This window comes from Liolophura sinensis, chromosome 1 (assembly GCF_032854445.1).
Source record: "Liolophura sinensis isolate JHLJ2023 chromosome 1, CUHK_Ljap_v2, whole genome shotgun sequence".
Lineage (NCBI taxonomy): Eukaryota > Metazoa > Mollusca > Polyplacophora > Chitonida > Chitonidae > Liolophura > Liolophura sinensis.
The window spans coordinates 33,551,475-33,577,787 of NC_088295.1; the positions used below are offsets into that span (position 1 = coordinate 33,551,475).

General features: G+C 38.5%; 1 protein-coding gene across 1 annotated transcript; it reads left to right on the plus strand.

Annotated features, from left to right (window-relative positions):
• Positions 1 to 761: 761 nt before the first annotated feature.
• Positions 762 to 10,170, plus strand: LOC135479685 (ragulator complex protein LAMTOR3-A-like). The gene is made up of 6 exons (XM_064759592.1): positions 762 to 778; positions 3,703 to 3,737; positions 4,352 to 4,410; positions 8,049 to 8,182; positions 8,611 to 8,674; positions 9,511 to 10,170. The coding sequence occupies exons 1-6, from the start codon at positions 770 to 772 to the stop codon at positions 9,594 to 9,596; spliced, it is 387 nt and encodes a 128-aa protein (XP_064615662.1). The 5' UTR covers positions 762 to 769; the 3' UTR covers positions 9,597 to 10,170.
• Positions 10,171 to 26,313: the final 16,143 nt, after the last annotated feature.

Below are 26,313 nucleotides of genomic sequence, written 5' to 3' on the forward strand. Positions count from 1 at the left end.
CGTTTTCTCCAGGGTGCAATTAAATGTTTTTTCCGCGATGGAAACCTTTTCTCCGCAGTTTAAAGGTTTTCTTTGCGGCATAAACCTTTTTTTTTTTTGTCTTCTCCGTGGAGAAAACCAGCCTATACCGGAATCACTTTCGTTTTGCTGCATGTGCGTGGTTTTCTCTTGTAAATACCCTTTAACATAAACCCCTACACACTCCCCACCAGATCTCATACTGCTGCCATAGATATCTAGGCCTACATACATGTGCACGTAAACGTCATCATCATCATGCGTTACACCATATGTACCTCCATGTTTACACAATGCAGCGCATGGAATGTAGGTGTACATATAGCCCTATATGCCCACCAGCGTTAAATTAGCATTACACTGAGACAAAAACATGATAGGTGGTTTCGATTTATGATGAAGGCGCTTTACTGGTCTAGGCTATACCACTGTAGGCCTACGGAAGATTTGCGATGAAAAACTAACAAGAACCAACATAGCAATGCTAGGTAGGGCCTAGAATTCATGTTGCTTCAGAATGTGTACATAGGAAATAATGTCTTTTCTGTCCACACATTTATGTTTATGATAATTCCAGTCCACTGCATGCCTAAACGTAAACAGTTTTCGATTTAAGTTTGTGCAAAATTTAATGCCAGCCAAGTAAATAAATCATTCAGAACAGGTTGAACGCCCAAGGAAAAAAATGGTATTAAAGTAACGATTATCTACCCTTGTGTAACTCTCTCTCATTTGCGGTAAAATTGGCGTGATGGCGGAGGTGGGTTGTTCCCTGGAAATTTATCATTCGTTATTTTTTGGCAGAAAAAAATGTAATTGTCTCTGCTGTATAAAAATGCCTCCGTTCTATCTTTAAAACATTTTGAGTCATAACCTGCTTCATTGCATGGAAATCGTCGATGTGTTTTGTTTTGTATCGCCACGAAAACTGGAGTCTGAATGACACATTTTATTTGACACTTGACAGGTGAAATACAGCTGGTAGTTTTAAACATGTAACTCTAATTCAACGCTCGTCCACGAGAGTTGCAGTGTGAAACGAGGTCATATGTGTCGTAGAATAATTTGCTGGGTCTGTGTGCATAGAGTCGTAGTTAAGAACCTTCCTCCAAAATCAACTGAAGATTGCGATAGCGGTGCAGATCGAGTCTAGCTGGGATTTTAAAAAAGCTTGTTGGGGAGCTGTTATGTCAAGGTGTGGCAGTTGTTGCTTGCTGACCCACTTCTCATATGCTTATTGTTATTTCTTTAAAACAGCTACATGGAAAGTTTCTTTAGACGGAGATAACACGAAGATGCATGTATGTTAATGGAATTTCTCTTAGCAATAAATGTTCAAATACTACATCTACAACTACCAGTAACAGTTCTGAATGCAGAGGTTCATTTTTTTTTCTTTTTGGTTACAAAATTACACGAAAAACATTTGACATGTTCTTCAGTGATTACCACACATCAAAAATCATTTAACAATGTAACTCTCATGGCTGCTTAGCTGGAATTAGCGTTACATGTCAGCAAGCCTACTAGTGAAAATGGCATTTCTAGAGGACATTCACCTATTGAGGTAAAAAATTTTATTTGCCCCACCTCATTCACTTCTAGTGGACAGACCGGCCTGGATAGCACTGTTGGTAGAGCGTCCGCTTCGGGACCGGTAGATCCAGGAGGATTAATCCTTGATCGAGTCACACCTAAGACTTTAAAAGAGGAAGTTGTAACTTCCTTGCTTGGCGTTCAGCATGAAGGGGATAGTGCAACGACTGGTTGACCCGTATCAGTATAATGGCTTGGGCGGGGCGGCTTACTTGCCTTCGGTAAGTCATCTCAGTGAAGCAGCACTAAATAAAAGAGCGGTGGAAATCCGCCCTGCAACAAGGAGGCACATTACACGTACATGCACCCTAATGATTCCTTCGTCGTCATATGACTGAAAAATTGTTGAGTACGACGTTAAACCCCAAGCACTCGCACTCTAGTGGACAGCATTTTTGTAGATAAAATTCATGCAGTCTATAGATATAGCTGTTGTTTGTTCAAACTGCAGAATAATATTTGTTGACAGGTAATTGTAAAGATTAGAGAGCCATTGTAAATTTCCACATCAGGTCATTATCCATATAGAGTCACATGAGAAATTGGCTTTCAGCATTAGTATTCATTCAAGTCCAACCTGCTTTTGTCTGACTACATTATGCACCATACGATCTATTCTTACATATCATATCATTCAGTACTGTGAAATGTTACTGGCCTGCACAGTAATTAACCCAGCTGAAAGGACTCTCACATGTACTAGGTACCACATGCCATCGTAAAAATTCCACAGGCCCGGTAATACTGCTGTGTTTGTTATGTTTACAAAAAGGAAAGGTCAGAAACAAAGTTTTGCTGATTTTAGAAATAAAGCATTTATCCATTACAGTGATCAATACTCTGTGGTGTCCTGCAAGTTTCATGCCACTAATAGTTTGCTGAAAATATCCACAGAATGGACAGGATCCATAAAAATGTCAGCACATACATGTACATGTAGATTAGTCAAAACAAATAACCATAGTTATTTCAGTAGAGGGATGACCGTGGGAACCACCTTAAATGGCCACTGCCATTTTGCTCTGATGTTCTTAATATACGTAAGTCTATAAATCAACTTCAGATATGAAATTCTTATGAGAAACAGGGAATCCAAAAATACACTCTCCGAGTACTCATACCTCATGCTAACATGGCAGAAAGGTAAAACATGATTCCCATGACGTCAGCACAAACGCCTGTAAGTGTATTCTCAAGCTATAGGAGTAAATCACACCTGATTGGTTAGAATTTATAACATGGCACTTTTGATTTTCTCGGTGTGCACAATTAACTACATGCAGTCAGACTATTGTCCAATCTAATAGCTGGCGTTTTGATGATTTTTGTCTGGTTGTTGAGATTTTCAGCAAACTGTTGGGAACGGAGACTCATGGGACACCAAGGAGTACATTTCAGTGTAAAAATAATGAAGAAATTATAATTTCTGAAGGTGAAACTTTGTCTCCAACCTTGTACTACTACATGTACACAGCAGGCCTACACAAAAATTTCCCTATCTTTTAACTTGAGCCTCTCCTAATGTATGTTGTGCACTATATTCATAAGTTATCACCAATGTAGAAGTACCAAAACCTGTGTCAGTAAACCAGCAATTTTCACTATGAGTTTGATCCGTAACTTTAATCAAGCCGGTGCATGCTATATTTGGAATTCAAACTTTGGGTAGGATTTGCTGGCAGTTTGAAAGTTGTTTCGGGTATGTACATGTGTATACTCTGAATTTTCATAGTTTTTCAGCAAAGTGTTGATTTATTCCCATGGTCCGTTTATTTATATACATTTATATAATTATTTGATTGGTGATTGAATGCCATACTCATTATGGTAGAAGGAAACCAGGCTGAACCCACAACAATTTGCAGTTTGTTGGCATACCTTCCCGCTTGCAATTATTCATGATCTGGTCTTGAAACATTTAGCTTGTAGAATCCCCTATATAATGTGTGATTTAGCTAGAAGATAAACAATATGGCACTTTTATACAGAGAAACCAAGAAGAAAACACCTTTCTCGATCAGGAAAGTTATCTAGTATTAGGTGACGATCTTTGTACTTGTAATTAAAATTGCTTTTGCATCTTCTTAGGAACTCAAGAGGTACCTATACAGTTTGATGAAATTGTAAGTATTGTCTTCTTCAGTCATGTAAATTATGTGAAAATAGCAAAGGTGAAGTTGTGTTTGAAACTGTTAGTGTGTGAATATTAAAATGTTTTGCATTGTAAGTAATAATTTACCTACCTGTAAAACCTTGCTATACCTACATGTACATGAAGATGTTAATAGTATGGTTGAAGAGGTCTCTCAGTGTCTGGCAAAGGATGTACATTCCAGTGTGATATACATGTACCTACATATACAGAGACAGTTCAGGTTAGGTGCTGTAAGCTTGACTCAGATTGAGAGCTGTATTTTGCTTATGGTGAATGTTTAATTAAATGCTGAATTTCGTCGAAGATCTGTTTTATCATGCACAATGGAAATTGTATCACTGGTCCAGTAACATTACATGTACATGCATAACAGATGTGTTAATATTGGTATATGACTACTGTTTCTGTAAAATATTTTTCAAAATGTTAAAAAAAAATATATAAAAAAATATATATATATAAAATAATGTTATTTTTGATGATGAATAAATACAGGCTTGATTATGTTTTTATCATTATAGAGTAAGAAGGGATGATAAGAACTAGAAGTTTTTAAGTGTAAATGTCGGTGTCATTACACAGGGTGGATGGTCTTCATGCTATAGTCATCACTGACAGAGATGGGGTTCCTGTGATTAAAGGTAAGCTATATAACTGTAGCACAACAGTTTATGCCTTCAGCATGCTATAGTCATCACTGACAGAGATGGGGTTCCTGTGATTAAAGGTGAGCTATATACCTGTAGCACAACAGTTTATGCCTTCAGCATGCTATAGTCATCACTGACAGAGATGGGGTTCCTGTGATTAAAGGTGAGCTATATACCTGTAGCACAACAGTTTATGCCTTCAGCATGCTATAATCATCACAGACAGAGATGGGGCTCCTGTGATTAAAGGTAAGCTATATACCTGTAGCACAACAGTTTATGCCTTCAGCATGCTATAGTCATCACTGACAGAGATGGGGTTCCTGTGATTAAAGGTGAGCTATATACCTGTAGCACAACAGTTTATGCCTTCAGCATGCTATAGTCATCACTGACAGAGATGGGGTTCCTGTGATTAAAGGTGAGCTATATACCTGTAGCACAACAGTTTATGCCTTCAGCATGCTAAAGTCATCACTGACAGAGATGGGGTTCCTGTGATTAAAGGTGAGCTATATACCTGTAGCACAACAGTTTATGCCTTCAGCATGCTAAAGTCATCACTGACAGAGATGGGGTTCCTGTGATTAAAGGTAAGCTATATACCTGTAGCACAACAGTTTATGCCTTCAGCATGCTAAAGTCATCACTGACAGAGATAAGGTTCCTGTGATTAAAGGTAAGCTATATACCTGTAGCACAACAGTTTATGCCTTCAGCATGCTAAAGTCATCACTGACAGAGATGGGGTTCCTGTTATTAAAGGTGAGCTATATACCTGTAGCACAACAGTTTATGCCTTCAGCATGCTAAAGTCATCACTGACAGAGATGGGGTTCCTGTGATTAAAGGTGAGTTATATACCTGTAGCACAACAGTTTATGCCTTCAGCATGCTATAGTCATCACTGACAGAGATGGGGTTCCTGTGATTAAAGGTGAGCTATATACCTGTAGCACAACAGTTTATGCCTTCAGCATGCTATAGTCATCACTGACAGAGATGGGGTTCCTGTGATTAAAGGTGAGCTATATACCTGTAGCACAACAGTTTATGCCTTCAGCATGCTATAATCATCACTGACAGAGATGGGGTTCCTGTAATTAAAGGTGAGCTATATACCTGTAGCACAACAGTTTATGCCTTCAGCATGCTAAAGTCATCACTGACAGAGATGGGGTTCCTGTGATTAAAGGTGAGCTATATACCTGTAGCACAACAGTTTATGCCATCAGCATGCTAAAGTCATCAAAAACAGAGATGGGGCTCCTGTTATTAAAGGTGAGCTATATACCTGTAGCACAACAGTTTATGCCTTCAGCATACTATAGTCATCACTGACAGAGATGGGGTTCCTGTGATTAAAGGTAAGCTATATACCTGTAGCACAACAGTTTATGCCTTCAGCATGCTAAAGTCATCACTGACAGAGATGGGGTTCCTGTGATTAAAGGTAAGCTCTATACCTGCACCACAACAGTTTATTAAGCCTTCAGCATGGTATGTTAAGAATGTGCATATCTGAGTATATCACAGAGTTATTTCCCTTCATTTAGACCAATAAAATCTACATGTAGGCCTCTAGTTTATACACACATGAGCATTTGCAGTGGTATGGAAAAATAGATGCCCTCTGTCCTTCTGTGTATAAGTCTAACTTTACCAAACTAAATAGGAAGGCATCTAACACTTATGGTATTGACACAAACAAAATATCACGTGCATCACTGATTGTGGGGCAGAGGATATGAGTTCATATTAACCCTTTGACAGCTGTCACAGTCAAACTCTCTACCAAAGCACTCTCGTCTGATGCCTCATATCAGTGGAGAGTGTCCAGCAGCATTGTAAATATTCTACACCTGTCTGTTTTGCGCATCAAATTTGATGTTCCTGGCAATATTAAGATTTTTTCCCCCCAAATCATGGAAGTTGGGAATAAAAACCTGTGGACACAGCATTATTGTTGTGTTAAAATGATTAAATAGCCAAAGTTTATTATCTTTATTTTATGCCTACGGAGCACAAGATGCACTTACTTGAAGTTATCCACTCTCTGCATTGTGTGAAAATGTAAAAGCTCTATTGCTTTAATTTATTGTTGTTTTTTTAGGGGTCCACACAGCTAGACCTGCAGGACACCTTATTGAAATCATTTGGATTACTATTATTTTTCTTTATTGAATTTTGTGAGCTTGCTACAGCCTAGACTGTTTGACTGATTGACTTGAAACTTTCCACTGAAATTCCCCTACACCTTAAACTGTGCACCTCGAAGTCTGTTTTTTTTTCTAGGTCAAGTGGTTTGGCAGCCATATTGTATTTTATATGAAATCGTTTAAAACATCTTCTTCTCAAAATGCACTGAATGGATTTTTCTGAAATTTTATATGCATGTAGACCGGTTGCTAGTTCTAATAAGTTTGACATAATCGTTGACTTCCAGTTAAAATTGAGGAAGCTCGCCATTGGTTGAATTTGTGATGTTGCAACTAGTTTTGGACATTCAGGGGTTTTTTTTTACCCATTTTTTAGCTGATTCCAAATCTGCTTTGGCTATCTTAGCAACTTTTTGTGATATAGTCACAAAACTAAAATTTAGTTACATAATTTCAATGCCGTGTAACACAAGAACTATTGTAGGTAGAAATCTAAAAATCTTGCACCAAATTTTAGCGGAAGACATGCTCTTTCTACAAGGTGAAGGTGGATTTGAGCTATAATCAATAGTTTTGTCACTAGAATTATTTAAATGACACCACCGTTCTTATTCAGAAGTACATATTTCAGCCCATTGCTTTAAGGAAAAGACCTCTAAAAATCGGAGTAGGCATCATTAGATAGACCACTTATAACTATGTATAAATATACTTTCATTTATCTTTTTTTGATTTGTGTGAAGAGAGTTAAGGGGGTTCAAACTTTTGAATTCTAAGGTTGGCTTTATGGACCATACTATCAGATTTTAGGAACACTCAAGTTTTTCCAATTTTAATCATGACACTGAATGTTGGAATAACTCTTTTTACCTGTGAGTAAAGGATTACTGAAATAATGTTCCCAAAAATTCCTTCCTTCTGGTGAACATCAGGAAAAAAGAGTGATGTGATGTCAGAGTTCCTGGATACCATCAGTATAGTAAAGCCCACCATAGTATTCAAACAAATGAAAGTATTTTTACACATAGTATTCAAACAAATGAAAGTATTTTTACACATAGTTTTCAGTTGTATATATGATGAACCGTACTTCATATTTTAGCTTTCTTTTACTTCAGAATTTATTTAGATGGTAACTGGACTGACACATTGGTTCTTTTAACTGGCTGGTTTAATTTCTACTGCACTGTCCATGGTTTCCAGAAATGGTTGTTGTCTTAGATATAGTTATGCTGTCTCCTATTTGACACTGTACAGTGATAATAATTACAAACGACTTGGATCCCGGTCAAAACTGCTGTGCAGTTCAAGTTGTTTTGTTTTCTTTTGTAATGTTCCTCTCTGCCTCACCCTGTCGTACTGACCCACCGCTGCTCACATATGTTTCCATTTGCTCTTTGTGTGATAAATGTAGGTTTAAGTTGTTAACTGCTGTCATACGTCTATTTGATCTGTCTCGTGTGTTGACAGTTGCTGGAGAGAATGCTCCTGAGCTGGCTCTCAGACCAAACTTTCTATCAACCTTTGGGCTAACCACTGAACAAGCTGGCAAACTTGGATTGGCAAAAAACAAGAGTGTGGTTTGCATGTACGCTTCATATCAGGTGAGTAAGTTTTATAATAGAAAGCGGTGTTGACCAAACTGCAGAATTCATTTCAGTAGTGATTATAAGCAGGTATTCATAAGAATTTCCAGCCACATATTAATTCAACAACATTAAATGTATTACCTGCATATTTCATATTTCTGACATTCATTCGGTTGGCCATGGATCAACAAGGTAATGTCAGAATGTTAAATAAACAGGGAGATCATTCAATAGCTCACTGCATTGGTCACATACATGTAAATGATGTATATCTTCCGATAAATTATGCAATTGTGTGAGGTTACCAAGGAACCTACTTAAATGTCTAATACAAAGATACATTAAAAGTTATAAAGGTAGATGCTAGACTTTCAAATAGTGGAATATAATGCTGCAGGGTTTTTTTTCATGCTATTTTAACCAAATTTTACCTCTATTACTAGGTAGTACAGATCAATAAATTGCCATTTCTGATAACATTGGTGGCTAAGTCAGATGCTAATACAGGTATGTACATCTGTAGTATATGTTTACATTTTTTTGCATTAAACATCCTCCAGTATTTATGAAAGTTTTCCGACTGGAAAGATTTAACCCTTGGATTGTAAATGTATTTGCTCAGACAAATATTGCTCAGTATTTGTAACACGTAGTTGTCTCCCTTTAATAAAGTATTTCACCCTCGTAAAAAAAGTAATGTAGTAAAACTATTTCATTTAGAGTGGAAACTTACCTGTTGATTATGGGATTGCAATTGCTCTTTTCACTGCAATGTTTTGGTAAGAAGTTTACGTAAAAGCTAAGTGAAGAATGTAGATGAAGTTTGTTTTTTGGAGAATGTGGTCCATCAGTTTATGCAAAATAAATTTGGTATTATTTATTTATTGATTTGATTTGCTGTTCTGTGCTCAAGGGCCACCAACCTTTGCATGGTACATGATAAACCTGTTGACTAAAGGCCTCTTTCTAAACAGAGGTGGTTTGAACACACAACCTCATTTGTCAAGGGCCTGATAGTTGCAGAGTGTCAGCACTCTTCTTTAAGTGGTGCGAGTTTAGATTTAGGTATTAAAATAATTTTATTATTAATTTATTATTGATATTTAATTAATTGATCATGATGACAGATTTGTTTTTGAAGGACACTAGAACTGCTAGGTTATAAAGTGGTCATTCTCAACACTTTCTTCAGTTCTAAACATTGGAAAGTGTACTACAGCTGTAGTTTACTCTTAGCCAGGCCACAAAAAAGACCCCGCAGGTTGAGGAGCATGTTAAGGACATATAGCTGTAGGATTCATGTAGAAGTGGTATTTTGTGATATTGTGTGTTGTTGTTTGCAGGCATGTTGCTGAGCTTGGAGAAAGAGCTTAAGGAATCATTACAGGACTTGAGAGAGGTACTGACTGTTCCACAAGGACTGTCATAAGTGTGTGGATACCTCAGTGAGCAGACGGTTACTAATGCTACACACAGATTGTACATGACAAGTGTGTCAACTTTGTACAAGGAAGAACATGTTCTCTTCACAGATCCAATATTCTCCGAAAAATCATTTTTCCCATGCATCATTTTCCAGACAATTCAGTCTGTGTTCGCTTTGTTTCCTAATTCTGGCACCTTAACAGTACAAATGCTGACTGTTTTTTCTGATGTTCTCATTACATATCACTTCACCTGGTAATATTCATACCTACATGTGTACAAGACATATAATACTTTTCCTAAAAGAATAGTTACTGTAGATGAACTAGAAGCCTAAGTATGAGAGAGACATTGTGGTGATATAGTAAAACTGGTATTAAAAAAAAAACATTATACAGCATTTTGGTGTTAAGGTGAATGATTGAATGACATACTGTTACTGAGGTGAATGACTATATTCAAGTATATTTATTGAAGACTAACTCATCTACATGTCAGTGTTAGCAGAATCAGAACTGCAATTCTGTTCTGGTAGCTTACATGTATTGGTGCAACTACAACATGTCAATTGGGAAACCACAACTAATAAAACAAACAATGCTATGGAAGGAACCCATGTCAAATTAAGCCAGCTTCCATCTGGGATGTTTCACATCAGGGAAACCCTGTTTTATTGATATTGTATCCAGTATGGTAAAGTGTAAATACAGTGCCCTGTATAAGTTAATCTAAATAAATATGGATATATCAGGACAGAATGCTGAGGTTACCTACTTTTCTTATTCACTTTCTTAATTTTAAAGTAAATATTGTCTAAACAGTTCCAGTGTGTTTTTCTGTTTTTCTAGTAGACAACTTTGGTTGAGTTGGACTTCCCCCACTGACCCACATATGCCTTCCTGGGATAATTTTAACTCATCGTTTATGGAAACGAGAGTATTTAGGCGATCCTATTGCGAGCACGTTTACAACTTTCAAAATATTTATCATACGTGGTAAATATCGGTTAAAATGTACCACGCAATACACATGTGGCAGATATATGGGCTTACTAACTGGAGCTCTGGCAACTGTGACAGGTCCAAATAACAAACCGCAAATGTACGGTTTTCATACACAAGAGCACTGCTTACTTGTTCGATTTCTGTAGTTTCAGAGAATAAATCGTATTCAAAACAAATAAATAGACACAAAGGAGGAAGAATGAGAATCCGCAAAATTTTACTTCAGTATAGTGTTATCGATTACCAAAACGGTAGATTACAGTGAATGTGGTTTCACTTGTGCCTATAAACGAGGTCCTGGAATCACTGATATTTTGTTAATACTGACACAGATTTGAGTAAAATGCTGCTTATATTGAGTGCTTCTCCTTACAGGACTCCGTCCTGATTTCTTACCTTCCTGGTTTGTTTTTGCTTGTTTTTGAAGTGTTTTTTATTTATTTGATTGGTGTTATACACCGTATTCAGGAATGCTTTACTTATATGAGGGCGGCTAACATTGTGGTGGGAGAAAACCGGGCATATGATGCATAGATTTAGTAACGACATATACCTGGAGCCTGATGAAATTCGGTGCTTTCGTCCCAATTTTTCTTTCAGCACCGATATACTGACTATGTTTTTGTCATTTTGCTAACAGGTTTTGGTCATTTTGCTTTTATTGGTTTTCCATTAAAGTCAGTAAACTTAGTATTTCAACTTAATAGCGCTAGTCCACCCCTACCCCCTTACATTTTATTTGAAAAGCTAAAGCTATCGTGAAATCGTCACTTGCGTGGAGAGATTTGGAGCTGGGGAGCGGGGATGAAATGAAATCTGGAGGGCACATGTGTCAGCAGCTCTTACCTCCAGACGCTGTCTGATGGCGGAAGACACTAGATAGATATTCATGAAGAACTCCCATTTAACACAATGAACTCTAGATTCTAATACAACACAGATAAATGAAAACTTTATAGCAGCTTTATTGTTCGAAGAATTCCTCAACCTGCCGTCTGGAGAATTAGTCGCATGAACTATCACAGCTTGGAATTTATTCAGAAGGTAGATACATATGGACCGATACCTTATCCAAGCAGTATATGTGCTGAGTATATCTATCCAGATCGATTAGTTTGAGTGAGCTCTTTGGATTGAGTTCTTTAACACAGCTCATATACACAAAACACCCTTCTCGATTAGTTTGAAATATGAAATAAAATGCTATTTGAATTAGAAAAAAAAAAAACCGTCTCAGATACACAGTGTATTTATGTGTTCCTCGATGTACATGTAAACCTTCCATTATAGTCTTCGGTCGGGTACATGAAATGTACAATAATCTGAAATGGCTATTGGCTAAGTATTTTTTATTCAGTGTTTTATTGTATTATGATATCTCTCAAAATGTCGGCTTATGAAAATGACTTCATCTATAATCACACTGACAATCATAGACAAGCCGCTCTCTTGGCAACTGCGCATATTATTCATATACTTGTACAAAATGAGGATAAAATCCTCTTGCCTTAGGAATGGGAGAGGGATTGTCCCGTATAGCCACATAAAAAGTCCATCCCTTCAGTGTATCTGTAACAATGATGAGCTACATCACCGATCCAGCAGGTCGTAACTAACTACAACAGGTCATAAAGGAGCGCATAAAGACTGGAAGTTTATGACTTGTTGTTTGTAGATTATAACTATTATATCCATTCCCAAATACAAAACGCTGTTTTCCTGAAGAACGATAAATGAACGGCTGAATACTCCTCATCATCGGAAGGTTAATAGTCTGGCGAGGGGACTTCTTGAGAAGCCCTCGATTACTTGTGCACTGACCAGTGTTGGCATGATTGGCTAACAAAGATAATAAGGGGAAAGACTGAGGCAAGTAAATTACATCGGTTAATATAATACTAGTTATATAATCTTGGCAAACCATCAACATTGCTCAGCAAGCAATATAGACAGTTCAAATGAGGAAAGGCCCAGACGTTTATCAACGGGAAGTTCCCTGTGGAATATACATGTATGGAGAGTGTAGGAATAACGGAGTTGACGTTTTCTTGACACTGGTTGATTTACACAACGTATGCTGTATCGTCCAAGATTGCATATATTATGAGCATTTGGTAGATGTGGCTGTACCAATAAATTTAGCTGACAACGTAAATTCAACAGAAGCAAAGAAATATGAAAATAATGTATAAAATTTACTGATAACAATGGCCATGGTTAGTTTCCCCTGCGTTTCGTGTAAAAAATCGCGAGTGTATTACCAGTGAAACCGCGTGAGATCGTGTTGACGAATTGTATTTTACAAAACGTGCTTTGAAAATACAGAAAGAACATCTTACAAAAGTGTTTTACGCGGATTTTTACTTACCCCCGACTTTTTTTTTCTTTTGCGTTTTGTGTGTATTTAAATCACTCCTCCTGAGAACATAAGATGTCCAGATACACTCAAATTTTATGCCGTTGGTAAAAAGTTGTAACATTCTTGTTATTTTACTGATTTCAATATTTCGAGTTAAACTAATGTGTGGTTTACAGCAGAACACAGTGGTTGCCTCTGGGCTCTGTGCGATTACGCAACCACCGCAGGTAACATTTTCTTCAGCGGGCGATTTATGTACTATGAATGTGTACAGGCATATATTCACATTCGACCAGTGACATTTAATAAATTACAGTTAACATCCCTGCATTTTTTACCTAATTCTGCTTAAACTATATGGTGCGAGGAAGCACCATGAAAGTTGCTTCTTACAAAGCATTTCCATGATCATTTAGAATAAAACCTTATCGGATGTAAATTGACAACATGTCTTGGTTTTTTGCATTGTTTTCCTACCTTTCCGATGCTTGGGAATCACGGTGCCGCCACCATGTTAGGGTATCACAGGGAGGCCAGGGCGTTAGGGTATCACAGGGAAGCCAACGTCTTAGGAAATCAGAGGAAGGCCTCCATTTTAGGGAATCTTACGGTCACACAACAGATACAAGACTTTTTTGCTTATATAGTACTGCCCGTTGCAAGATTTGTCCCAGATTCTATTTTATTTCACGACCGGTTTCTGCCCCTTACATGGTAAATCTGGAGCTCAATATTGAAGACTTTAATATACGTAATCTTTGGAGTGCCTCATCAAGGTAAGAGAAATAAGCCATGAACTGCATGACTCAGTGTCAGTATAAAATGTGACTGGTGGGGCGTCTTGTCTGGTCTCATCGGCATGGTTATATAGTGAGGCCTCACTATAAATATGTCTTCATGTGTTCCGGCCTACGACAAGGAGACTTCGTTACCTAAATTACTTGAAAAGCGACCAGAAACTCCAATCAAAGAAAAAAAGCAAATTATCTCACCAGATGTAATAAAGGGGTGGTAATGGTTTCCTTTAAGAAATGTTGGGCACATGAGAAGTGATGAGTTAGCGTAATACATCCACAATACGGCCGGAAAATAGCTGGTGGTGCCGGAAATAACGGACTGTTTATCATTAAAATAAAATGTATTTTTTTGTCAAACAATATTTCTGTTTGGATATATAGAAGACATAGCACCCATATGTTTATGCTGCCATAAATTATTTGATGATGCATACCTGAGAGAATTTTGAGGATGTAATGCAGAAGTCACGTACAAAGAGACGGTTAATTTGTATAAGTTGGGAGGAAAGGGTTGAAGACATCCTGAGAAGTGTACGCTTTGAGTGAGCTATCAGCGGCAATGGGATTCTTGTAATAACCCGTCCCGCTCTGCCAAACCACAGTTTACTTCATCAGAGTGAAGAGAAGATGAACTATGAGCCGGTGCGGTAAGAAAAGGCCGACCGAAGTGCCTGATAGAAGGCCACTATTGGCACAAGTGTTGATTAAACCAAGAAAGCAATATTCTCTGTTAGATTTATGCATCCTGTCTTTTCAAGACAAACCGGGCTTTCGAGAACACCAGGGGAGATCTGTTGAAAGTCGTTTACACTGGGTCTCATTGGGTGCGGATATAACGCACTTATACCTAGTATAGTTGAGCAGAGCCAAAATTTATTTCTTTGTTTCCATATCTTAACATATCATCTATTTCCTGCCCTGGTTGCTATCAGCGAGTATATATGAAAACTGTTGAATGATTTACTCTTACATCCAAGCAGGCCCTATTCTACACGCATTTTTATTTGTTTGGAAAATGGAGATAATGTCATAGAAATTAATCTTACGATCGACCGTGACGACATTCCGAGTATGGCAGGTGTGTCCGGCTAGAATTTAAACTTTAGGATCGACAATCTTAATCAGATCATTGCAAGTTAGGCAAAATTACCGGATCATAATGACACTTATTACCATTTTGCTGCCTGTGCTGTTGGAAACAATTTATGCTGCACTCAAGCCGAACGTACAGGTTAGGAATTTAGTGGATCAAAATGACAACGTTCAAGCTAATATAAACACATTCTTTCAGATGTATACGTGCAACCATACACAACAGGAAGTTATGATTGTCTTGCAATAAATCGCAAGAAAGCCCATGCTAGAACTATCTTGTAACGAATCACAAACAATGTATTTTCGGGAATCATGTATGTTTGGTAATGGCAGTACAGCTACCATGTATGTTTGGGAATCACAGTACAGCTCTCATGTCTGCTTGGGAATCACAGTGCAGCTATCATGTATGTTTGGGAATCACAGTACAGCTATCATGTACGTTTGGGAATCACAGTACGGCTACCATGTATGTTTGGGAATCACAGTACGGCTACCATGTATGTTTGGGAATCACAGTACGGCTACCATGTATGTTTGGGAGTCACAGTACAGCCATCATGTATGTTTGGGAATCACAGTGCGGTTAGCATGTATGTTTGGGAATCACAGTACGGCTATCATGTATGTTTGGGAATCACAGTACGGCTATCATGTATGTTTGGGAATCACAGTACAGCTATCATGTATGTTTGGGAATCACAGTACAGCTATCATATATGTTTGGAAATCACAGTACAGCTCTCATGTATGTTTGGGAATCACAGTACGGCCATGATGCATGTTTGGGAATCACAGTACGACTACCGTGTATTTTTGGGAATCACAGTACGGCTACCATGTATGTTTGGGAATCACAGTACGGTTATCATGTATGTTTGGGAATCACAGTACGGTTATCATGTATATTTGGAAATCACAGTACGGCCATGATGCATGTTTGGGAATCGCAGTACAACTACCATGTATGTTTGGGAATTACAGTACGGCTGCCATGTATGTTTGGGAATCACAGTACAACTACCACGTATGTTTGGAAATCACAGTACGGCCATGATGCATGTTTGGGAATCACAGTACGGCTACCATGTATATTTGGGAATCACAGTACGGCTACCACGAAGGTTTGGGAGTCACAGTACGACTATCATGTATGTTTGGGAATCACAGTACGGCTATCATGTATGTTTGGGAATAGCAGTATGGCTACCGTGTATGATTGGGAATCACAGTACGGCTGTCATGTATGTTTGGGAATCACAGTACGGCTACCATATATGTTTGGGAATCATAGTACGGCTGTCATGTAAGTTTGGGAATCACAGTAGGGCTACCATGTATGTTTGAGAGTCACAGTGCGGCTGTCATGTATGTTTGGGAATTACAGTATGGCTGTCATGTATGTTTGGGAGTCACAGTACGGTTATCATGTATGTTTGGGAATCACAGTGCAACTATCATGTATGTTTGGGAATCACAGTACAGCTACCATGTATGTTTGGGAATCACAATACAGCTCTCATGTGTGTTTGAGAATCACAATACGGCTGATGCATGTTAGGGAGGCCATCATGTTAGGGAATCACGGGGAGGCCACAGTGTTAGGGAATTACAAGGAGGCCACCATGTTAGGGAATCACAGAGAGGCCACACTGTTAGGGAATCACAGAGAGGCCACCATGCTAGGGAATCACAGACAGGCCAACATGTTAGGGAATCATGAGGTGGCCACCATGCTAGGGAATCACAGACAGGCCAACATGTTAAGGTATAACAGGGAGGTAGTGAATCACAGAGAGGCCACAATGTTAGGGAATCACGAGGAGGCCACCATGCTAGGGAATCACAGACAGGCCAACATGTTAGTGAATAACAGGAAGGCCACCATGTTAGGGAATCACAGAGAGGCCACAATGTTAGGGAATCACGAGGAGGCCACCATGCTAGGGAATCACAGAGAGTCCACAATGTTAGGGAATCACGAGGAGGCCACCATGCTAAGGAATCACAGACTGGCCAACATGTTAAGGAATAACAGGGAGGCCACCATGCTAGGGAATCACAGACAGGCCAACATGTTAGGGAATCACAGACAGGCCACCATGCTAGGGAATCACAGACAGGCCAACATGTTAGGGAATAACAGGAACGCCATGATGCATGTTGGGGAAGCACAGTCCGGCCACCGAATTAAGCAGGCCACACTGGGATTCATAACTTTACTCAGAAAATTTTAGACTTTTGATTGACAAGTACGGAAAATATTTACTTTTGTTATCTTCACTTAATTGAAACATTTCGCCCAGAAAAGTTGAGCGAGGTGCTGAAAAGTATGAACTGAACTTGATCCGAGAGGAATTTCATCAGCTATGTTGATAAGTTATCGAATCTTTGTGAGACATACTTGAGTTTGTATATCCATGAATCCGTTTTGTTATGTAAACCCGACCAGCGGTGCTGGTTAAACACTCGACCACTGGAGAGAGATAGTCCAAAGACTAGGCTATGGTAAACGCTTGGGTTTATATAGAGATAACTATCTTCCTACTACATTTCAATCAAGGACTAGTTTGTGATTATCAGTTGTGCCAGATCAAAATTCCACTTTGTAACCAAATTTTGTTAAAGACTCGAAGTATTGTTTATGATTTTTATGAAAATTAAGGGAGCTTTAAAGATGACGCAGATATTTGCGATACTGGTGTGGAATAAAGTCACGGTAAATAAAGATATTAAAATGTATATGATATGACATGATGACCTTGGGACATTAAATGTGAACACAAAGGCAGTGTAACCAGAAGTTACTAACCTGGGGTTAGGGAAATATTAGTATCCATGTTCATCAAATTGCCTTTATGAACATCTGTAATCAAAGCGCGACTGAGATAAATGTACCTATATTTGTATTCAATTTGGAAATTATAAATTCACGGACTAAAGAAAGTTCGACTCCACAGTTAGATTAAATGTTTTTTTCATTCAATTACTTAATTTTTGACCCAGCTTCTTAACTGGCGGAACAATTGCACTTAGCCATGTCGTAAGTAAGAAGATACACGCAGAAAATTAATCCGTTAAATTTAACAAGAAGTATGTCTGAATGATGCTAGAATGTATTCTGTTATTATAACACAACATTGTGTCATATTATAATATTCTGTTACTCTGCAATAGAATGGTTATGTTGAATCAATAGAATATGTGTGATATATTTAACAGAATAATCTGCTGCAACAACAGAATACAATCTAGCATCACCCAGATGACAGGTTTTCTGTTGAATTTAACAGATTAATTTTTTTGGTGTAAAAAATGTGTAACCTGGTTGATGTGATGCAGAGGAGCGGTTTTAGCATAATTAAACAATTCTTAAAAGTGTTTCTTCTTTATTTATTTTTTTCATTTTTGGAAAGTAGAGTTCAGTTTTGTACGTGACACATAAGCCTGATATGAAACATTCCCGATTTCCAGACATGCCGATCTATAGAGTTATCTCTAATACTGCACTGCTTAATACCAAGGAGCTGAATTTGACTAAAAGCTAATGTTTACACATAAATACACATACTCAGTAGAAAGTACGAAATCCTGGACAATGAAAACAGAGCAGCCACGACAGTAATAAATGTAATAACTGGCAATTGGTCACAGTTACCGGGCCATTTCTCAATTCATCTGAAATAAGAACTTTCCATGTCACTCTTCGGACTTCGTAGGCCTATGTGTGTTTGTGGCCCTTTGTACTTTGATCGCCTCGTTCAATCAACAAGAAAGATAGCCGCTATTCAAGAAATGTACGTGAACTGATCTTCTTTGTGGTATATACGATATCCATTATTTCTGGTGTTTCTCTTTAAGTTCATCTGCCTTTTCATTGTTTCTTTTGATGTCGATCCAGATTTAGCTTTCCAGGATACACATGTCCAGAGTAATTTTGCCACAGGTTAACTGGCGAGAATGCCTTCATTTTGACAAGGTTACCACCCTAGTAATGGGTTCGTCGCGGGAGGACATCAGAGTCGACATTATGTGACAGAAAGACTTCATAACAACTCTCATGACCAGGCGCTACACTAGGACTCTGCTGCCCCACCCAACCACTAAATTTACCTAACATGAATCCCACTTCAACTGTATGTTTCTATGTCACAATGAGTATCTTCTATTACGTTGAAATTGTAACAAGCTTGGGTGGTCCATGTGTGGTAGATATTGACAACAAAGCCGCTATTTCTGCACAGCTGTCTCAGTTATGTTTTACCGTTGTATATTTTAATTGTAAAGTACCTGGAACATTTTTATAAGAACGCAATTGTGGAAAGGCGTTGACAGTCTTGGTGTGTTTCTAATAACAACAATTTATTAATTTTATATTCTTGTTTTCATTACATTACAATTGTTCCATCATTATATTCAGACACATCAGTGCAAACGTGATATAATATAGTAGTTTCAAAATGCACACCACCCTTTTTCACACATATATAGCTGTGTAAAAGTACAAAGGGGATATATTCCCAGGATGTACTTTACTGAGTGCTTTAGTTGATTGTCAGTGTGTGTAAGATAAGGTAACAGCATTGCTGTAGGTAATTTAAACTAGATGATGCGCGGCGCACCCCGTACACGTCGGTCTTGAAGCGAGGAGAGCGGTCTTCTTCCCACACTCTCTCTAAGATTCGCCTCATGAAAGGTTATCTCTCCACCTCGTCTCCTCAACTGTGTTCTTGAAATGTGCGCATTTTTTAATGAATGAAGACCCTAAGTGCGAGTAGTCATTCACGTAGGCTCAACACACACATACATGTATGTAGGTGTTGGCCACAAGTTTCTAGACAGAAATCTACACATTTCTAGCTCAGTTATAAGCTGCATGCAGGTAAATCTGAAATTCCAGAAACTGGACAAAAAACTATGATATATTGTGTTTCATCGCCACGATATGGTTGCAATATTGCAGCAGTTTCACCAAGCCATAATCAGTCATTCATTCATTTATTTTATTGTGTTTCCAAAGTGCAGGACTTAAATCTTTTATGCTGATTATTCCTGTCCACAGCCAGAAACGAACGTCACAACTTAGACACATGAAAGACAGAAATATACAGAAATATGTTGTTATTTTTTATGAAAAGCCAGCATTTTTTTATTTGCTGCGACACTTTTCTGGCGACACAATTCCCTAGCTACCCGCTATGCATTTTCTTTTAACTCGGATATTTTTCTGAATTATGGAATATTTAAGTTGCCTCTTTAAAACAGAGTTTGTCAAGCAAAAATAAAAATTAATTTCCTTTTATTTAAAAGCGATCACACTTTGGACATAAATGCCTCAATTTACAAATCAGAAAAACACTAAGCATCGTTTCCTAGACGATATGACAATATTAACTTGCAACAACTAACAGCAGAACTTATCAAGCAAAAATGATAAAAAAAATACATTTGTTTTTATTTAAAATTGATTGCACTTTGGGCATGAATGCCTCTATTTACAAAACAGAAAAACCCCAAGCATCGTTTTCTTTACAACATGACAGAACAGTCTTGTAACAAGCAACAGAAGTTCCATAGTGAAGTCGAACCCTTGCATTGTAACGGAAGTGTGATGGATACGTTTCCCTTTAAACAACTAATGCAAGTGTCATTAAGTTCGAGCTTTTCCCTTGTAGCGACTAATGGAAGTGTCATAGGGAAGTTTGAAACCTTGCCTTGTGACAACTAACGGGAGTGTCATAGATAATTTTGAACTCTTCCCCTCTAACAACTAACAGAAATATAAAGAAGTTTGAACCCTTCCGTTATTCCATTAACCGTTATCTCCAGGCGATCATACATGCAGATGACGGGATTGAGCTTGTTATGAGATAGTATGGAATAGCAAGTCTAAGGAATCAGAATGCACTGGATGACGTCCGGATTGAACAATGTTCAGTCGTCTCCATAGTCCGTGTACAAGAAGCCTCAGAACAGACGTTGCTTGTTTTGTGACACCTGTTGATAGACGCCTTGCGTCATTATGTCCGCCTGGCGGCGCGCCCACCCTGTCCTTTCCCCAGGCTGACGGCTGACGCTATTGAACGTGACTCGCTCTTCTGCCAATGACGTCAATCTGGTCGACAATGTGCCGGAGGGTCAACCTGCTGAAATATACAAACAGGTCTGCAGGGCGTTGGTGGATTTATCCATCAAATGTTGAAGTTGTATTCATTTATTATTATTATAAATGCTCTGTTCTTCTGTGAGAATTAAATGTCAGGCAGATAACAAACAAGAAGGTTTCTAACCTGGACAGATAGGCATTGTTACATCTGCTTCCTAACCCTCTGGCACAAAACAATATCTTATCACGCCCTGAACACCCAGCGTGGCAATGTGGTATTGTACTCTTGTCCTCCTGAGGTTGTAAACCAGCAAACCTCTCCACTATATACACACAGGTCAAATGTCTTAATATACCTTATAATATTTAATCGCCTCTTAAAAGCACTAATGAATCTAAAAGTTTTGTTCCAGACACATGGTCATACACAAACATATATTTGAGATGAATATTCATATATAATCCGAGAAAAATAATTTTAAAAGAACAGAAAAATAAATACAAGTACACTGTTTAGTGAAGGCAATGGCACGCCTTCAATAACGTACACATGGTATTAGTGTAAAAAACATTCTTAGAACAACGTTCGTTGCACATATAAACGTAAAATAACATAGACATAGGAGAATGACTTCCTTCCTACTTTAATGTTAGCTGGGCAACAATTATTATTCTTAATTTTGACTTATTCTTCATCTATTAGGATAGATTCGAAAGGAAGCAGTGCTCTTTAAATCTTCAAAAACTACTCCAGTTGGGTTGTTTATAGGTCTTGGAAATTCACACAATTGCACGGCGTACTCTTGGCTAGGTGAAATAAGGTGAATTTATGGTGCGGGATAACACGGCATGGCAGGAACTTTCTTACAACATCACGTTCAAGAAGCGGAAAACAGCCCTGGGTGAACCCTCCAAGCGAGACCCCGCGAAATCTAGGGCAATGTGTCAACGCCTATAACAGGGTGTCCACTTAAATTAAATCTCAGATATAACTAACACCTTAACTCGGCCTTTAGGAAACAGCTTGTCATATTTTACGGTTTTGTTATGATTTTTTCTCTTGGCTACAGCTTCAGCAGAACTGAGCTGTTGGCGTAAAGCACGTTAAAACACCGGATCTGCCGTGCTGAGTCATGCCCCGTGCTGGCTGGGAGCCGTTGCGCAGACTGGCGTGTTGTCAGCCTGTAACACTAGGCCCGCAGACAATATGATGTGGGAAAAAAGGGAACGCCCCATGGAGTTTGTCTGCAGCTTTACAACAAAGGAATCTCATCGATGTTTCTGTAATTGGTTTTGACGTGATAGGACTGTCTTTAAAAGGTTTTGTGGAAAACTCCGCAAATATAGGTCATACATCTGGGTTGGAACGACTCAAGTTTTACGATGGAGGGAAGTAACCTACGCCTCACCCCTTGTTGCTTAGTCGGAAGGACTGAAGCCCAAGAGGACGTTTGAACATTGGCAAATCTTTGTTATTATGTGATTGTGATGCTATCGTTAACACTTTCATAACTGCAATCCTGACCGAATTTCAAGGCGCAAAATGGCGTTTGTCTTTACGTTTGGTTTGAACCAAGCAACTTGCAGCGTCTTTCGCCTCATTCGTTTCACGCACATTCCAACTGTTTGTGCCTAGAAATTTCCATGGTATTTGGCAGCCAGTGATTTTCTTACAGCACTAATTCCGTGGAAATCAACGTATTACCGTAGTCCAAATTTGACTGATTCTCGTATTTGCTCATTGCTCATGTATGTCAATGCCCAGAAAACAGTTTCCTGTAAGTATACCTACCGGATCACACTCGGCAGAAGCAAACACTTAATGACGCTAACGTAAGCAACAGTTCCCGACGGAAACCTTGTTATAAGAGAACGTAGATCTTTGGCCTAGGACAGTTCAGGACGGACGGTTTGGTGTATAACTGGGTCAGTCTCCAAACGCCTCAAACAAAGCGTCAACGTCCATTCCACATCAAACCAATATCATGTACATGCATTCACAATGTTGTCGGCAAACCATGTTTCACAAAACAGATAAAATTCATGCATACTCTTGAGACTAGGAGACTATAAGTAGGCCACCATCATGAGAAAATAACAGCACTGAGTTACAGGCGGAACTAGGCCAGTTTCCACGAGCTCAAAACAGGTTAAAAGCATAGGGTCTTTTATGAAAACCGACAATTTGTGCGATCTTTGGAAGATTTTGCCTTTCGTATCACTGTTTTGTATGAGGACTATGAAAGAAAGTTGGCTGAATAAATTTAATCATTTACATTTTCACATACAAAAGTATAGAAGTACTGGAGTCTGCAGTCCACAATGCAACCTCTTGTTCTGGAATTATCAAAAAATGATACATTAAGAGTGGTAAAAGGCGTCATTATGTTGCACCTTGACCAAATTGCAAAGTGATGAATGTATTTAACATCTTATTCAAACAATATATCGTCTTAATACTTTTATTGTATTAACTGTACACCCAAATGGGGATGGGTCCATAATCGACTTTTTGAATGATATTTTGGAGTTTTCGCTGACGACTGAAAGATTTATCAGATAACAAATATCGACCGTTGAAATGTAAAACACGAAAAGGAGCATTCTCGCAGAATTTCATTTTGTTCTGGCTGACGCGATATTAGAGTATATATTCGGGCCGTCGCTGCAAGATCGAGTGTAGATAGGATAAAAAAATGTATCCCTTCACCAATGATGTCCTCTGCTCAAATATACGTTTAATTTAGGAAATATTCAATGTTCTTCGCAAGTGTTGGCGGTTTTCCTCGGGCTCTTCCCCAGTAATACCTGTTTTGCCGTGATGCCAGTAAAATATCTATGTTTTAAAGTGCCAAATGAAAAGAACTGAATAAATATTTATTCTCAACCAACATATTTACTTTTGCACAAGGCCAAAATGTCCTCCCTACTGTTTGTAATGTTCTACCAATGTCAAGAACGTCAGTTTTGATCTATTTATTTATCCACACTAAGAATGATAACGTGTTCTTCATTATAAGCCTTGAAAATTGGCCAGCATTCTTGTAACAATAGTCTGCCTCGCCTAATGGAGATGTTTGTCGGCACAATTGTTGTAAAACTGTACAACATTGAAAGTCTTGAAAACAGCAGGCTTAATTGACCCTAGGCTATTGCCTATGTTACCATGTGTCTTGTAAACTGTAGCTTCGGATTTTGTCTGAGGAGTACCAAATCCAAGATGAGTTTACCAAACACCTTGTACCTGTTTTTGGTTGTCGGAGCCTATAGTGATGGAAACGATGGAGGAATACGTTTACGGAAACAAACGTTAGAAAATATTCCTTTGAAACTGAAGCCTTAATTTTCCCATCTGTACGAACTGGCATGGCTGGCTGGAAAGTAATGTAACCACGTCACCGTGTTTTGATGGTTTATGACCCGGCTAACCTCATTGGCCTTTTGCCCTGTTAGCGGCAAGCCACTGTGTTTGAACACGAACACACGGTGTACATTTTCTCTGTTATTCCTGTCTATTTGCTTTGTTATCGAACCTGACCATTTAGTCTTTACGTTTGGAGGCAACATTGTAAGTGCACTGATATTATGTGATATTTACAGACATGTATGTATATAATAGGTGTAAATCGAGATATGTAATGTTATGGCCTCCTCTAATGAGATAAACCATTATTCATATGGAAAATAACTTGTGATTTCACATGTACATGTAGGCCTATGCATCTGTTTATTGCAGAGCAGGAAAACTAGTCTATCCTTCAGTATTTTTATATGAGGAAAATTATGGAAATGTGTAAATAACATTGCTTGTCATTCTCGTTAACTGACCGCAAGGTTTATTATTATTATTCATTATTCGTTATATATCTGACCGCAGTCTGACCTTGCTCATAATATGGTGAACCTCCGACATCGTCACTGTAAAACAGATCGTCACTATCACGTCGCAGGCGCCAACTCAGACCAATCACAAGGTTGCTCCCAAAAACTAAATGTGAAATGATCTAATAATTATAAGTCCAGTATGTGAATCAATGTCACTGCTGAGCATGTTGATAGGATAACATGCAGGCCGTTTTGTTCTGCAGGAGACCGTCTGAATGCTTGTGGAATTGACCTTCGTGATCTTCGGTCTTTTTCTTACAAATGCCTTTCCAGCTAAGCAAGTGTGTTTACCTAGGGTCCCGATTTCTAGGAGGTATTTCAGCAAACCACCTCCAAATTTACAGTGTCTCGACGTCCTGGAATTGCATATTTGACAGTTGCCAGATTAACAAGCGGTCTGTGCAGCGTTCAACTGCAGGTCTGTTTATGGCAAGCGTCGCAGAATCCAAACGAGGCCAGGAGCTCGATTAGCCATCTGGGAACGTGCAGAGGCGATCATGTTAATCAAACTATTTCCCCCATCGCTCTCCAGGGAATTAAACATGCCTTCAGTTCTTAGCCTGTCTTTACAGAATTTGCATTTGTTATAGACTAAACTGGGCCTCTGTCCAAAGTTGTACAACTACGTCTGTTGATGTCTGGGAAGGATCGTCTGGCTTGGCGCCAAAGGGATTGTACTGCATCAACCGTAGCGGCCAGCGCTATGATAATTGATCTGAGGCCAATCGAAGCAGAGTCAGTGTAATCGACCAGACTCACCCCGTACAAGCCTGCGCACTGGACACCAAATTCCCGATAAAATCTCCAAGAAGTATATAATTTGGCGGGGACGATTTTTCTGTACCCTGATATGACGGAATCGACAATTAGCAAGAAGATTGATTTCTTTTGGCAGTTTTTATAGCAGTTGGCCGTCATGATATTGTTGTTCTTGATGATTTAATGGAGCAGTGTCTGAATCACAACTCCGTCCCATATTGATGGCGATTATGTAATACACATATCCATAAAAACTTTACGTGTCCGGGCCTCACACTCGAAAGGTACATTACGTAAGCATGTGAAGATGATACCCTACAACAGCTCTAGACAAATCGCCATATATTAAATTAATGTTGGTTGCAAAGGTGATAACTTGTGAATTTAGAACGATGTATGAAAGAGAAGGTTAAATGATGTGATCCATTACGTGCACCACATCGGCTGGCTAAAACTTATTTCGTTATGTAGCTGTTATATGTACTTATTTAATTCTTGTTATGGATTATGGTATGAATAAAACCTATAATATTGTTTATGTATATATTGTATATATTGTTATGTATGACAACTGGCACGAGAGAACATAGTTCTTTTATACGATAAACACGATGCGCTTCTTTAAAAGGATCCAAGCTGGTACCATACAGCCCTGAGCCACGTTAAAAACTTAAATGGTGGCTTTTAAATGGCACTCAGTCATTAGTTACATTGGG